Here is a 15,585-nt window from a genome sequence, read left to right on the forward strand (position 1 = left end):
GTGGGAGAACGGCAGAGGATTTGGCCCTGGTGCCGGTATTGTGCCATTGTGCAGGAAATTATTCTTTTGTTTTGTGGCATGTGGATTACAAGGCATCTATACCCGGAGAGTTTGGCTATAGTGGCTTTATTAGAGGGCAAGGCATGTGCCAAACCTCGAAGAATGCACTCAAATCTCAATCCCTGCCCCCCCTCTGTATAGTGCGTATAGGTGTATCGTTCTTTAGAGTGCCAGTCTGCAAGCCACGACACTTGATGTGTCCTTCTGCGGACCTGGTAATGTGAATTCAGTGCACATTTGCACACCATGTACAGTGCTGTAAATTCACTCGCTTCTTCAGATCTCACGTCTCCCTCATTGTTACATTCTACACATTAGTGGTATTTTCATTTATTTCATTTATTCCCACTATTTCATACTGTATACATACTGACACCTTTAGGTTTTATTGTTTATCATGTATATGCATAATTAGGCTATATAGAGCACATAACTGATTCCAGCATATGTTTATAGAAACCCGAAATTGTTGACATTGTATTGTATTGCTTTATTAGTTTTTGTGGTGTTTTTATTGTTTTTTCTTATATATATATATGTATATATATATATATAGCTGTCTTTTTCCCTGCTGAATCCTATTACTTTTGCTGCTGCTGCTGCAAAGACCCAATTTCCCCATGGGGATCAATAAAGTTTCATCTCGTCTCTCTCCCTCCCTCCCTCCCTCCCTCTCCCTTTCTTGTATGAAGCTGGAAATAAAGGGAGAGCTGTGAGAGAAGAGGTGGGAGCATGTTGTGGTGTCAACATGCCACAGGTTGCTGTAAACACAATAAAAACCACAGCGAAGGTCTGGCCGGATCGCGTGCCACATATGGCAGGTAGAGGCACAGGTCGACCCCAAAGGCTGAATGCCGATCCATGTGAGGTAAAAGTGCTCTCCACCCCATGCGATGATGGATGGAGCAGAGGGCTGAAAACAAAGCAGCCGTGTGAGGAGGGACTTCCAGCGCTGCAACGCAAATGCAAAGCAATAGCGGTACACTGCGTTGTGCATGGGTTGGTACAATGTGTCAACACCCTAATCGTCTCCCTATCGTTTTGCATGCTTGATCACCAGATTTATTTTAAACTAAACAGTGTATACGTGAGGATTATAAACAGCAACCACTTACCGCGTGGTGCGCAGCTACTGTAAAGCGCTGCAAAGCACAACCACCATAATTACAATAATAAAAGCAAAAGGAAAAGAGCTAACCTGCAGGTGTTGCCCCGAAAATCCGTACCACCGGCACTTTCTTCACGTCGCTCTCCCTGAATTCAGAATAGCAGACATCCAGGTCTTTTATGGGACTTGCCAGGTAGTAGTCTGCGGTAACGATGCGCACAGCAAACATGACTGCTGGGCGAGGAGAGGGGAGAAGAGAAGAGGAGCCGTCGGACCAAAAACTAGGAGTCCATGAGAGGCACACAATCGGGGCGCCAGTCAATGCCAGGCGACGGGGAAGCTGTCACGGTGAAAAAACAACGACAAAGAAGGACGGGGACCCGGTTGTGTCCCATGAAAAGCAAACAAAGATTTCCGTAGCTTCGGCGCGGGGGTGTTCGGGTCCAGAGGTGCCGCCGCCGTTAGCTCTGGCCGGAGAGCTAAACACGACGACGGGTAATCCGACCTGCAGCTGTCGGGTCCATACTGTACTTGTAATGGTGGGTGTCCCGTGATTCAGCTCCGGTCTTTAGTTTCAATTAGGAAGAGGAGTCCCAGCCTTCCGTGTGTAAGCGTTAAATCCTCCCAATCACTGCTCAAAACTAGTCCCAGCCAGTCCCTTCTTATCAGACAGCCACACCGCACAGTTGTGCCTCTTCTTCCATAACAGGCTAGCCCACGTTAGCTAACCTATGTGCTGGGAATGTAACAACCAGTGTCAAGCTAACTCTAATACAAACATACAGTACTTCCGGTCACAACTTTCAGAATAAAATCATTGTTAGAAAAAAAAAAAAACATGCGCGAAGTACCAGAGTGAAAATAAACGACATATTTCGGACGAGTGGTACCGCTGTACAGTTATAGATTGGGAAGTCCAGTACACTGTTCGGCCATGGCTAGCTGGCTAATCAAGCTTTCGCTCTTATTGACAAACGTTAAAAACTACTTTCCCTTCGCTTTCTCTCGGTACTCTGAGCTACCGTTAGTGCTGCATAGTATCCATTATGAAATTATTTCCATCACAGGGGAGATTTCGGATTAAACCTGGTCCCCTTCAACTTGGAAATGTGATTATCTGAAGTTTTAAAGCCCCAAAGTGGGGTGTCCTGGAAGTCTTTCGGTGTGAAAAGTAGCCGGTAGTCAGTTGTCTCCTCCGCTGTGAGGCAGAATCTACGTGAAGTGAAGCAACCAGCAATATCATAAAACATCCGGTCTGGCATTTTCAAAATAAAAGCAAGCATTTATAAACAGCAAAAACTTCAATATTGTTGAGCACAAGAATAAAAACACGCACCCTAAATAATATTTATAATATCGAGACAGTAAAAATTACGGGACCCAAGTAATTTGGTTAATAAATTATTTACACAGTGCCCCACCAAAATTGGATTTTACAGATCAATATCAAAAGCAAAAGTAACAACACTCTACTTAGTGAGACCTACAAAATAGAGAACAGGTAAAACCCACCCACATGCCATTGGAGACATTAAATGCTAACTTATCAAAAACAAAAGTCATAGTCCTCTATCTAAAGCCAAGGTATCAGAACAAACCATACCCCATCTCCAGGATATCTGTTATTCCCCACAAGGTTAAAAGGGTTAGAACAGATCAAACATTCCTATATCAATGTAACAAATACTCATTAAACCAGACAGAAGGTATGGATGTCCATTTAATAAGACCTACACAGCAAACTCAGGTTTAAGTCACACCTCAATGTGCAACATAACAATGATACCCTTATCATATATACTTATATTACACTTCAAGCCAGAGAAAAATACTTTCCAATACAATAAAATACTATAGACAAGTTACAATAAAACAGAAAGAAAAGCAAAACATTTCAAAATACATTCTTAACCTTTGGCAAGTGGGTATATGTGACCTACTCATTCACTGGTATTATAGCCTACTGGTAGCTGGGTATACTCTAATTGCATAGATAAAAAGCTGTATATGCTCCATATATATATATGTGTGTGTTTAATCTCAACCATGCCCAAGTGAAGCCTGCAGCAACCAATGCCTACCACTGATTTTTAAATCGACATCCTCGCAGGACCTTTATTTTGAAAGCTAAATGCGTCTGGTTGGGGAAACCGGAAACAATTGTGTGGAACATTATGTTAAACTTCACGAAGCTTCACCTCATTTGCCTCTGCCGCATCAAAACACGGATCAGACCCAGATTAAAAACTGGAGAGCATCAGTCTCCCCTGGTTTGCCATTGGTCGTTTTTGAGGAACGCCTTTCTTATTGGCTATAATATTGTTTGCCATTACGAAAAAGAAAAAAATAATAATCCTATAATCCTATAAATATCACAGCAAAACTATAAGTCCCAAAGGAGATAAAAAAAATACCATAAAGTACAACAAGGTCATACAGAATATAAATCCCTATAGGAATATTATAGGAATATTATAGTGATATCATAGGAGATAAAGCTACCATAAAGTACAGTAAGGTCACTAAAAACTCACCACTGAGCATCACAGACATGCTGTAATTCCCTATAGGGATATTTTTGGAATATTAGGCCTATGGTGATTTTTCATTGAGATAGCTGTGATTAAGTTTAAGCATAAGGCACAATGTTGCAGACAGATGAATGCAGGCTTATCTAGGATACAACTCATTTTTTGAGATTAATGAGATTGAGATGAGATGAGATTAATTTGCCACCAAATATGCCAACCACCCATTACCAGTCTTCCCGAAGAGAGCAAGGTGAAGTAGAGTTAGAAATATAATTTCTCATAAGGCATGATCTGTAAAATTGTCCTACTTGACTCACTGAATCCAGTTCACTTGCCTCTTTACTGCAGAGTAATCAGATTTTGGTAAAGTGTTAGACCCACCAGGTTGGCACATAAACACTAGAAAAAAATGATAAAAAAATATTTTACCCTCCTGTCAGCAGGGCTCATTCCACCTTTAAAAGGCATCCAAGATATTTTAGGGTCGCTGGTGTACCTTGGATTTGAGGCTTTTAATGTACTTTTTTTTCTGTGAGCCTACAAGGCCACCCATAGGTGCTTCGTTGGCAGTATGTACGATACTTCTTCCCCTCCTACACATCTTTGGATTTGCACCATCCATTCAGTATTCCACGCAGATTGCCATAATGGCCTATACATAGCAGGCGGCAGTAGTGGATGTGCTGAGCTCACTGCTTTCTCCCCTGCTCTGAAAGGGCCATAAACCTCTCCAAACAGCCGGTTCGGTCCGGTTCACGCGGGGGACATCACAGCCAATGACTCCCCGATGATGAAAAATGTTTCATTAGCATTTTCATCTAGATGGAGAGGGAGCCTGTCAGTGGGAGTGTGCACTGACCTTGAGTGAGAGTTTGGCCCTCTCACTGAACCAATCAGCAGGCGCGTGCTCACGCATGCCAGCAGCACAAGCTGAGGTCTATGAGCGCGTATGGGAGCACATTTTACAGCAAACTATTTAAAAAATCTCATATATGCCATAATATATACGCTATTTGGTGGGAGCTTTTATCTAAAGTGCCTTACATTTTTAGTGTGGATGGTCCCAGTGGGAATGGAGCCTCTAACTCGGACGGTGTAAGTGCCACTTTCTACCCATGGAGTTTTCCATCAAGAGAAACCATCTGTTTTTAAGGGCGTGTTCTTCTCAGTAATGGTGATGGGAGTGAATTGAAGAAACAAAGGAGGTTCGTTTGGCTACAAAACACTTGGATTATGCTGCAGGAGCTGTTTGGAAAAGAATGATGGACATTTTATGCTTTTCCTGGAGCTTAAAAGATGGTCCATAACCCTAACTTCAATAGTTTGGGAGAAGGCAGAGATAGAACTCGCTGTGTTTGGTGGTCCTGTGAACTTCAGTGGAGTTTCGACTGACATGGGGGCAATCTATTCCTTTAAGTTTTTAGCTGCATGTCCCTGATTTTTATTGGAAAAGCAAGGGAAAATCACATTCTTATCTGCCCATTATTATTCCCCTTGCTTCCTTTAAACAGGTCACACACCGGTTAATCCTTATCTAGAGCCACAGCCCAGTTTGCTCTGGTTAATCACTCACCTCTTTGATAAGATGAACAGCTTGGTAAAAACACACCAGACCAACATGAAAAGGCTCTTTCTTAACTCCCACTACATCCAGGACTGAGGCAGGTTGACCTAGTGGTTAGAGTGACCATGCTGTTACTGAAAGGTCACAGGTTCAAATCCCTGCAACGGTCATGAATGGCCACATGTCCTGTTGAAGTGGCATTGAGCAATGTAATGCACTGAGCATGTAAAATGTAAAAATATGACACAAAAAAAAGCAGAAGCAAACACTTCCCATTAGAAGGAGGAGAAATGCATCTTTTTGCTTGTCACCCTCCACACAGAGGTCAGAGGTCACAGCATCGCCCCTGGAGTTGGTAGGGATTCAATGCCTTGCTCATGGACACTTCAGCAGGGCAGATACTTGCTGTCACGGTTACACCAAAGATGGTGGCAAACAGTAGCCATCATACAAAAAAAATATGCATCAGTTGAGCCGATACTGGGAGTGGCTTTATGAGTAGCAGGGTGAATGGACGGTGGTTCAAGCCCTTTCTCAGAAAATACTTGTGCCTGGTTGCTTTGGACTCACCAGATAAGGCCAAGTCAAGTGCCATGCAAGTCCTGCAACAATGACAAACAGTGGATTTATTGGTACTGGCAGCCCTTGTGTTTACAGAAAGCACCCTCATGCAGCAGCTGATAAAAGCTTAGAGTTCCCTTTACAGAGACTTGTGGGAGCACGTTTTTTTTTTTTTTTGTGTGTCAGGTTTGGTAAACAAGCTGACAGAACCAAACTACTCTGTGCACATTGACAGGGCAAAATTATTAAGTGTGTGGTGAAAGCTCTTGTCTCCGCCGAAGACAGATGTCTCTCAGCTCGGTAGCTTATCAGCAAGTCGGAGTGTGGAACAAATGGACAGGATGTTTCCGTTACAAGACTTCCTGTTCCCCCCCCCCACACACCCCCCTATAGATCCTCAATCAAGTGTTGTGTCACGGCCCAAATAAACTCCAGCTGCTTGTTTTAAACACAGTCATAAGGCAAATTGTCTCCCAGCATCAGTCGTCAGTTAGTTGAAACTGTACATTTATTTAAAGACAATAACAGGTAAAACATCACATAAAACAAAACCATACTGACATAACATAAGCTACTCTTGACTGGAAATAAAAGCAGTTCCCATGAAGAGGCGACCCGACGGATGATGGGAATGTAGTGATTAGTGAGGACACACTGCCACCTTATGGTTAATCATATACATTACTAAGACAGATTGTGCGTGTGTATGTGGCTTTTTTCAAGGGCAATGCTGAGTGTCTGTTCTAATTTAAAATACTATCATGAAAGAAAAAGATTGAGAGGTATTCAGAGTCTTTACCGAGGTTATTCATCAGCAGAACAAATGGAAACCTCTATTTAACGAGAAGCAACAAAAGGAAAACACTTTAATTCTGATAAAAACCAACGTGCTGCAGCTATTACAACCCTCATCGAGGTTTGTGAACTGAAGGCGTATCTGAAGCATGTTGGTTTTAACAGAATCAAACATTTCCTTTTCATAGCTTGTTTATTTTCCGGGTGTGTCTGGATTGTTTTCCCCCCTCCTTCAGAGCGGTCGGACGGTGAGGGTGAGGTCCCTCCCCAGGCGGGGGGCGATGTAGCGCTCCTCCCTCAGCAGGCGCAGCAGCAGGTCCTGGGTGTCCTGGGGCCAGCGGTAGATCCTGGTGCTCTGGAGCCAGTTGGGGACGTGCTTCTGTAAGGCAGGAACAGTGGCAGCAGAGTGGCCCAATGGTTAGAGAGACTGTACCATAACTGTAACTGTAGCCTTAATAATATAATTACCAGTCAATTATGATTAATTGTCATACTCATCACGAAACTGAGCCATAATCTAAAAGTTGCACATGAATTGAAAGTCACAAAACAGCGTAAATACTCAGATTAAGGGCTTGTGACATGTGACAGCTCTTTTATGTCTTATGGAAAACTGGTGTTCCTATTATTTTGGCCAACGAGTGTACAGTTACCTTGGTTGCAGAGGGAAACAATACTGGTACCAGCCTGAAATTCAGGCAGCGTTGTTGGATGAACTCATATTGGATCTGAACCAATAAGAAAAGAGGATAATCAGTGTTTATGGTCCTGTAGATACACGCATAAGTGGTATGCTTCACTTTCTGCTCCCATTGTAATATAGGCTTAAAGAAACTGACTCACTGCTTCTTTGGCAAAAGAGTCACATTATCTTTGTGTGGTAAGAACATGGGCGGCAGTTTCACCTCTGTGTGTGTTGCACTAAAGGACACACACAGAGGTGAAACTGCTATCAATCTTCTCATCAAACAGCAATAAGCTGATCAAGGAGCTTTTTATTGCCAGAATGTGATGTATTCCCTGAACATAAACAACAGGCTTTACAGAAATGCTTAGCGCTCACAACTTTCTCTGATGACGTATTTCAGTGCTGTTTCATTTCAGGGTTTCTGTACTGAGGGTTAGCACTCTGACAGCAGCCCCTCCCAGGCTGACAACCAATGATTTAATGACTCTGACACACACACACACACACACACACACAATGTGACTTTGAATCTTGCGATGTGGGGTGGGGCGGGGAGCATTACTGGGAGGTGAAATAGCTCTGTTTTCAAATCCCAGGAGGCATTTCCTCATTGGCCTCACTGGCATGTCGGGGGGGGAGGCAGTTTAATGATGCCTGCAGACCACAGGAGGGAGACATTACAAGCAAACGCCTCAGCCTCAGACGTTCCCAGACTGGGTTTCACATCCATGGAAAAGCTTAGTCACAGAGAAAAACCATGACTTGCATTTCAGATGAATGGAATCAAATACATGTTTTTACATTTTAGGCATTTAGCTGATGCTCTTATCCCGAGATCCCGAGTGATCAGGGACACTTTGTTGGCACCCATTGGCTCTTGAGTGGATAAAATCTCCAGTTATAAGACGGTTATAGGAGTCTCTCTAACCATTAAGCCACCCTGATGCCATTGCAAATGCATTTGAGATGCAACTGGGAATAAGAATCACATACAGTTGCCTTGATAGCTATGGGAGATCTTACTTGATTGTGGATGTACTTGGTGTGCAGACCGTGGTCATCATCGCCGTCTCCCTCCACATCCTCCTTGTACTTGGGGCTGATGACCACTATGATCAGCACTGATTTCTGTAACACACCATTTTGCTGTCAGCTTTTGCAAATGTCAACATGGCAAATTTGCTTCATTCATATGTCTTTTCTATTCAGAATAACCGCACACATGGGTTAAATAACTGACTAGGTAGACTTACGTCGTTCAGATAGCTGTCCATCCATTTGGTGATGCCCATTCTTCGGATTGGATTATCAAAGATGTCAATCTATCAAGAGGATAGGCAGTGTATGAACTGTGTTGTTTGCATGGGTTGAATGATGGAGAATTGCTAAATCAAAGGTGATGGAGCAGTGACAGAGCTTACCGCTGGTTTGAACCCCTGATCGGTCAGAAATTTGGTGAAAGGAATCATCTCCTTGGCTGTGTCCACTGAATATGTGATGAAAAGATTCCCTGTCATGGAAGAGACAGACAGCACCACATCATACATGTATCATATATTCATTCAGATTAGGGAAAAAGTGTTACAGGCACGTATAGTGGGCTTAAAAAAACAATCCACAAGGAAGTTGGTGGGGGTGTTAAACATTAGTTTCCCTCAGTTTTAAACTTTAAACTACAGGCAATAAGGGGAATGCATTGCATAATTTGTGTTATTGTAATATCTTGACCTGTAGATTGAGGGTGAATGTTTCTATATATATTGATCCTTCTCTTTCCCTAAATTGTCATTTTAGCATTGTTAGCATTTCTCATGGAAAGAGGCTCCCTAGACTGCTAGCAGCTAAGGTGAGGTAAGGTAAGGTAAGATAAGGTAAGATATGATTGCATTTTATTGATCCCCAAGGTCATGTGTCACAGCAGCAATTGGCAAATGTAATAAGAATTGTACAGGAAAGGTAATAGTAAAGGTGCTATAAATAAATATAAAACTACAAAAAGATAAAATATAAAACTATAAAAAAGTGTCTAAAGTGTCTGTAGTGGTGTTGCGCATTAGTCCTGTGGCTAGCTTACCAATTAAAATTCTAAATATCAAATAAGGAGGATGCCAGTATACATATACATATATATAAACCGTATATATACACTCACACACACATACAGCACATACATCTGGTGTGTCCAGTGTACTTACTGCACTCCTCAGGCAGGCTGATGGTCCTCCTGATCTCCTGTGTCACTGCTGGAGCCTGGAAGGAGGGAAACACGCTGACCTCACCCATGACCTCTCTGGGAGGTCCCACACACTGCGGCACATTCATACTGGGGGCATTCGGGGCATCTTTCAACTGCAGCTTACTCCTGTGGAGGGAGGTGATCAGAGACAGTCTGACAGTGTAGTACAGCGTCTGTTGCGTGTGAATCAGCCACCGGGTTATGATGGCAAATAGTTAGGATAGGAATCTTTCTCATACCAGGAGGGTGGGAGGTGTTGGCGCTCCCGCTGTGGCTCCACAGGGAAATTCTGATTACAGTTATAATAATTATAAGTGTGACGGGGAAGATTCACCGGCAGCTGGCACGCATACGGTCTGACACAACTCCCCTGCACCGGATCAGGGCCTGCAGAGAGGCATGAGGAGGCAGACATAAGAATCCTAGTCTGGCTGGTCTCCAAATCAGCAGTAATGAGGTCACACAGACTCAAGAGAAACACAATTTGCAGTAGATGAATGCGGACAAACAGGGTTGGGGAGGCGACTTTCACAACAAAATCTATCACAGATATGATTACTTGCTAAAAATTGTAATCTGTGAAGCAATCAAGTGAAATGTGTCAGCTATGTGATGTAGTTGGATTGTTTTCTGTTACTTATGGATTACAGATAGTAATTATATAGTACAGTTCAACAGTTTAGGGTTTTCGATAGCTGATATTTTGTGGCGATATATATTCAATATCTTTAAAATGGCCAATTTTCACACCCAGAAATTACAAATATTAAGTCTTTCCCCCAGAATGTTATTCTTGTCAGGGTGGAAAAGCCTCTGAAACAGCATTTAGACCATCATGGGACACTAAAACTCTCCACTGAAACCCAGACTGATGAAACTCTTTTAGGGTTAGCAGCTCTTTAAGGCAGGGAGACCCATCTAACTCTGGGATGCATTTCTGCCTTCAAATGAAAAAAATATTTCCATAAAACATTATTGAACAGTTAAATGTATAAACAAAATGTGCAAAAAGATAAAAATTAATTGCAGGATTTTACGGACTGTATGTAGCTGTGATCAGGGAGGAACTTCCATCATATCAGCAGTGGATGACATCTGATATTTAATAAAAAGCCAATATGGGCTGATAGATGACCCTACTAAATAGTGTTATTGTCACCAGTACTACTACTATCACGACCATAATTTACCATCATTTCAAGTTTTGTAAAATGTTTGTTTATAACCTCACAGTCAAAATTACCTTTTATCTCTAAACATGTTTCTGAGCAATGACACAATGTATCTGTAATCTAATGACTGCTTTTTTTCAGTGACAAACGTTATCAGATTTTGGTAAGACGATACACATAATCCATTGCTCCCCAACCCTGAACAGCAACGACAACGGACTCAAATTACAGTCGATTATGCAACACTTACATTGACCAGGAATATGTGCTGCGGGGTATCGTGTTGGGACACAGTGGCTGTTACTAAAGTCAGACATGAGTGGGAAAGGGGGCTCCAAGTCCTCAACGGAGCGGTCCTGAGGCCAGTTTGGAGAGCCGGCAAAGCCTCTGGCGTGGTTAACTGGGGCGTCGCGGTCATACACACCCCCCTCCCTGCCGGCACGTGGCCAAACACCCGCAGGATGAGGGAGTTTCATCTGTCCTGAGTAGGTTGGAGGGTTGAAGGGAGGTTCTGCGGCAAGGAGGCAGGAGGGTGCTGGTTCTTGTGGGTGCTGGCCCCGGTGTTGCCTTTGGCTCTGAGGGTGTTTCCACTGTCCCACCCCAGCTGGTTCGAAGCCCTCGTCCCCCCCTGGCCTCTGGTTGGTCTCTGTATGCCCGGAGCACTGTTGGCAAGAGGAAGGCCAGGCCAGGTCCAGAGTGGACGACGTCATGCTCTCATCGGTCTCGACTGGAAAACTCTGATGAGGGCAAGGTCCTGACAATGACAGCCAACAGCAAAAACAGGTTTTCACTTCACTTGGAAAGGCAGTGGCAGATAGAAACATTTGCTTTACAGATTGCCGCGAGCCTCAAGGTGATAATACTGTTCTACCTTTAAAAGAGTCCATTTTCCCACCAAGGACAGGTGTTGGGTGTCTGTTGCCACTGGTGAAGTGAAAATGAAAACAGCATTACAGGAATGCAATCGAGCATGACAACTTCACACGAGAGAGACGCTCTCCCACGTATCTTACACAAGCACAAACTGGCTTGAAAACAGCAATACTTCGAAAAAACCAGAGGGATTCAAAGTAGACCTTTAGCAATGAAGCCACTACCAACCCCATACAACAAAAACACATACATCTTACAGTGTGACTGACTAATAGAAAAGCATTAGGACAAATGCAATAAAGTGTAACTGTTTTCTGGACATGTTCCAATATCTTCTGTGTTGAGAAACATGAAACACTGCATCTTCTTTTACAACCTAGTTTGAGTTGTAATATGATATTTGTGCACTAGTACAAAGGTCAAGATCACTATGGAACAGCACACTCAGGTATGTCATTTTAAATGCCAAAATCAGATCATCTCAGTAGTTTCCAGTAAGATTGTCTTTTATATTCACAGAGATTTTAGACAGCTAGAGTATAAATCAGAACTTTATCGGACTTTCACACCTACCTTTAGTCAGAAATGCTTATCCTTCAGCCAAAGTGCAAACCTGTTCTGAGGCAAACAGGAAACATTCCCACTACTTGTTCTTTTTTTTTTTTTTGAGGAAGAGATCAGCGTATGCAAAGCAGGGAAGTCCCATGACCCATTTATGCAAATAATGCGGGGCATTAAGTCCACATCTACCAATCAGGTTGCTCTCTCGGGAAGACAGGCATTTTGTAGCCAGTCAAGTTTTACTGTCTCATTTAAAGGTGTCAGGACCAACCCTTGAAAAACAACATGTGAACCTTCAAGCAACACATTAAAAGTAGACACAAAATACACACTTGATATCACATGTACATGGAATATAATTTGCAGCTTTGCTTATTTACATTTTGTTTTCAACAGGTTTTGTCACAACCATTTGATGTCTTCTTGTGGCTTATAAAACTTTCAACTATTCACACCCACAAAGTTACAATAGTGCATATGTATTTTTCATGGTTCATTTCATATATTTATTTCACCTTCAATGTTCATTTTATTCAAACATTAAAGAGTAACGCCACACTAAAACACTTTTTTAGTGTAAACTTGTATTTATAGTTATGAAATACAAAACCGCAAGTCATACTGTCAACATCTGAGCACAAATGTGCCAGTGCCATATTTATCTCACTAAGTCTGGCTCACTTCACCCCCCAGTGGTTAAAAATGAGCAGCCAGTGTTCAGTTGGAGATGCAGTTGTGTTCAAGCACAATTGTCCTAAGATACGTCATTCGGTAAAAAAAAAAAAAAAGTTCCCACCCCAGCCCATCAGTGTCTGCACATGCCCACTAACACTCCACCCCGATCCTCTTTTCACCAACCCGGCCCAACCACAAACACCCCTACCTTCCCCTGCTCTTCAAGCCCAGTGTCTTGCATTTTTTTTTTTTTTTAAATCACACAGTAGGCATAGAGAAGCTCAAACTGGGTGCAGAATTACTCTTTAATGGAAAACTATTTTGAGAGTCTCATCTCTGAATAAACTCCAACTCCTTTCTTCCAGCTCCTTCCTACTGGGTCTGTTTGAGATTGGTTAGCACCACGGTTACAGGGTCGCTGGCTGGCAGGGTCTTGTGGTCTGCAACTGAGAAGACTTTCATGGTGGTGTGGGTGAGGAGGGAGCCCAGCTCGCGCACCTTGGCCTTGCAAGTCAGCACCTGCAGCAACTCCTGCCGGAAGCGCCGGCTCACCATGCAGTAGAGCAGGAAGTTGGTGGTGGAGTTGAGGTTCTGCAGCATGTTGGCCAGGTCGCTGGCCACGTTGATGGGAATGCTGTAGTCGTTCCTGTCGAAGGCCTCGTCGTTGTACTTGGTCCGCAGGATGCTGTAGGTGACGAAGCGGGGCAGGCTGAGCACCACGAAGGCCACGGAGACGGTGCCCAGCAGCAGGATGGTCCTCCTCAACATGCCCCTGGTGCTCCGCCCCCGCATGGTGCGACGCTCCTCCTTGGTGAAGAGCTTGCTGGCGCGGCACAGATGACACCCGATGAGGTAGTTGAAGATGATGACCAGCACGATGGGGATTCCCCCGGAGAGGACGGTGGCTATCCACACTATAACAGTGGAGTAGGTCTCATCACGGTAGCGACACCTGGGCAGCGTGACGTTCTCCCCTTTCACGGTGTAGTTGACAGGCGTGACCTGGTTGATCCAGCCCATCGGCACAGAGGCCAGGTGGGACACCAGGACGATGGCCACGCAGGTCGGTTTGGTGACCCGGGTCTGGGAGAAGTGCTGCTTGGCCGCCGTGCTCCTGAGGACCAGGTAGCGCTCGATGGTGAACACCACCACGATCCAGGAGGAGCTGTAGAGAGAGCCGTACTGCAGGAATCCCAGGATGCCGCACCAGGGGTGGGAGTGCCAGAAGGGCTGCAGCAGCCAGAAGGTGAGCGTCAGGTCCAGCAGGATCACCCACACCAGGTAGAAGGTGTCGACAATGGCGAGGCAGCTCAGGTAAATGATGGCCGTGTCGGACATCCCACACTTCCGGAAGCAGATCATGTAGAATGTGAAGAGATTGGCTAGAGGGTGGAGAGGAAAGACAGTTGCAGTTAAACCTCTTAACCTCACATTAAAATACATGACATTTGACTGTGATGATAAAAATATTCAAGCATACAAACCTGGAATACCCATAATGCATAGGAGCGGGTAGTAGATCTTCTGAACAGTGATGAAGACGGTGACGCTGGCTCCCTCCATGGTTCAATCAACACCAAGCAATAACATACATGGTAATACCTGCAATAAAGCCATTAGGAAGCCGGATGGGATGCCATTATTGATACAGAGAGGAGAAGAGAGCAATAGACAAACACTGATGAGATTAACCAGTGCACCATTTTCATTTTACAACAGCTTTCCATTTTACGAGTTTGGAGTCTAAGTGGAGCGATTTAGATGAAAGTGGAATGACTTAGAACTGGTTGCTTGACATATTGAATCACAGGAATTTAAAGGTTTTCTACTGTTGCACTCAATGTAAGTTGCTCTGGATAAGTAAAATGTAGAGTCTGGGCAGGAAAGATACAAAACCATTATACACTAGCAACTTTTTGAGGCAATATGTATGGATGATTCTGTCAACAAATATAAACACCAGTATATTTTGGATTATTCTTTTGGTTCTTATTGCTTGCAGGGATTTTATTTCCAATCCCCAACACTATCGAAGGTCATTTTTCCCCTTTCATCGCCTCAAACGATTGCACAACCAGTGTGTCATCGCTGTTAGATTTTTCTTTATCATGTTTGAACTTGTACATGGAGATTAGAAGGCTCCTTATATGTTACACTCACAAAAATAGGATTTACTGTAGCTAGACTCGGCTCCAAAATCAAACTGGGCCATTTGGCTGATGATTCATAAAACATCAACACTGAATGAAAGGCGATCTGTCTCCCTTGGGTGGGTCTCACCTGAGAGTCATGAAGAGAAGAGAACGCAAACCTTGTTCAAAGCTGTGCCCTCTTTCAATCTAACTGCCTGGAAAAGAGCTATCCAGTGTTGTATTGACCAAGTTGACACATAAAAATGCAAATGTTATCTTGATCCTATACAGATCAGTGCTATAACTCTGCGGCAATTGGTTCTTTAATAGGAAATTGAGATAGACATTAAGTTAACAGGCTTACTTCAAGTTGCCTATCTTTATTTCAGCTCTAAGTGAGAGATGACTTGATATACTTTGAATTGGAACCCATTACTACACTCATTTTAGGCCAATTCTGTGCATACTTATATAAAGCTAAAAGATTACCTTGTGTCTAAACTTTCACTGACATATAAGAGAAAACCAAAGCATGTTTTCAACCCAACACTTGTGTCAAACACAGTGTCAAAGAGTCAACAAAGTGTCAACAGACTTTTTAAATTTGTTTTAGTTATTACTTCTGCTTC

At 43.4% G+C, this 15,585-nt stretch overlaps 3 protein-coding genes across 3 annotated transcripts in view; all 3 read right to left on the reverse strand.

The window, feature by feature from the left end:
• The window catches only part of rev3l (REV3 like, DNA directed polymerase zeta catalytic subunit), a 74,062-nt gene extending 72,665 nt beyond the window's left edge, over positions 1 to 1,397 (reverse strand). Inside the window, exon 1 of the mRNA XM_071532536.1 lies at positions 1,259 to 1,397. Coding sequence (XP_071388637.1) covers positions 1,259 to 1,397 — 139 coding nt within the window. The remainder of the gene's footprint in view (positions 1 to 1,258) is intronic.
• A 4,903-nt stretch (positions 1,398 to 6,300) lies between these two features.
• LOC139655203 (E3 ubiquitin ligase TRAF3IP2-like) lies at positions 6,301 to 12,237 on the reverse strand. Its single transcript, XM_071532550.1, has 10 exons — positions 12,162 to 12,237; positions 11,587 to 11,639; positions 10,966 to 11,469; positions 9,783 to 9,930; positions 9,503 to 9,669; positions 8,729 to 8,817; positions 8,561 to 8,629; positions 8,331 to 8,435; positions 7,273 to 7,347; positions 6,301 to 6,998 (listed from the first exon to the last, which is right to left on the reverse strand). The coding sequence occupies exons 2-10, from the start codon at positions 11,600 to 11,602 to the stop codon at positions 6,852 to 6,854; spliced, it is 1,320 nt and encodes a 439-aa protein (XP_071388651.1). The 5' UTR covers positions 11,603 to 11,639; positions 12,162 to 12,237; the 3' UTR covers positions 6,301 to 6,851.
• Positions 12,238 to 13,196: 959 nt separating this feature from the next.
• On the reverse strand, positions 13,197 to 14,398 carry LOC139655195 (probable G-protein coupled receptor 139). The gene is made up of 2 exons (XM_071532535.1): positions 14,309 to 14,398; positions 13,197 to 14,206 (listed from the first exon to the last, which is right to left on the reverse strand). Exons 1-2 carry the CDS (start codon positions 14,385 to 14,387, stop codon positions 13,197 to 13,199), a joined length of 1,089 nt encoding a protein of 362 aa, XP_071388636.1. The 5' UTR covers positions 14,388 to 14,398.
• Positions 14,399 to 15,585: the final 1,187 nt, after the last annotated feature.

This window comes from Centroberyx affinis, unplaced genomic scaffold (assembly GCF_046629955.1).
Source record: "Centroberyx affinis isolate AG114_WGS23_722 - 3 ecotype Tasmania unplaced genomic scaffold, CSIRO-AGI_Caff_v1 ptg002206l_1, whole genome shotgun sequence".
Taxonomy (NCBI): domain Eukaryota; kingdom Metazoa; phylum Chordata; class Actinopteri; order Beryciformes; family Berycidae; genus Centroberyx; species Centroberyx affinis.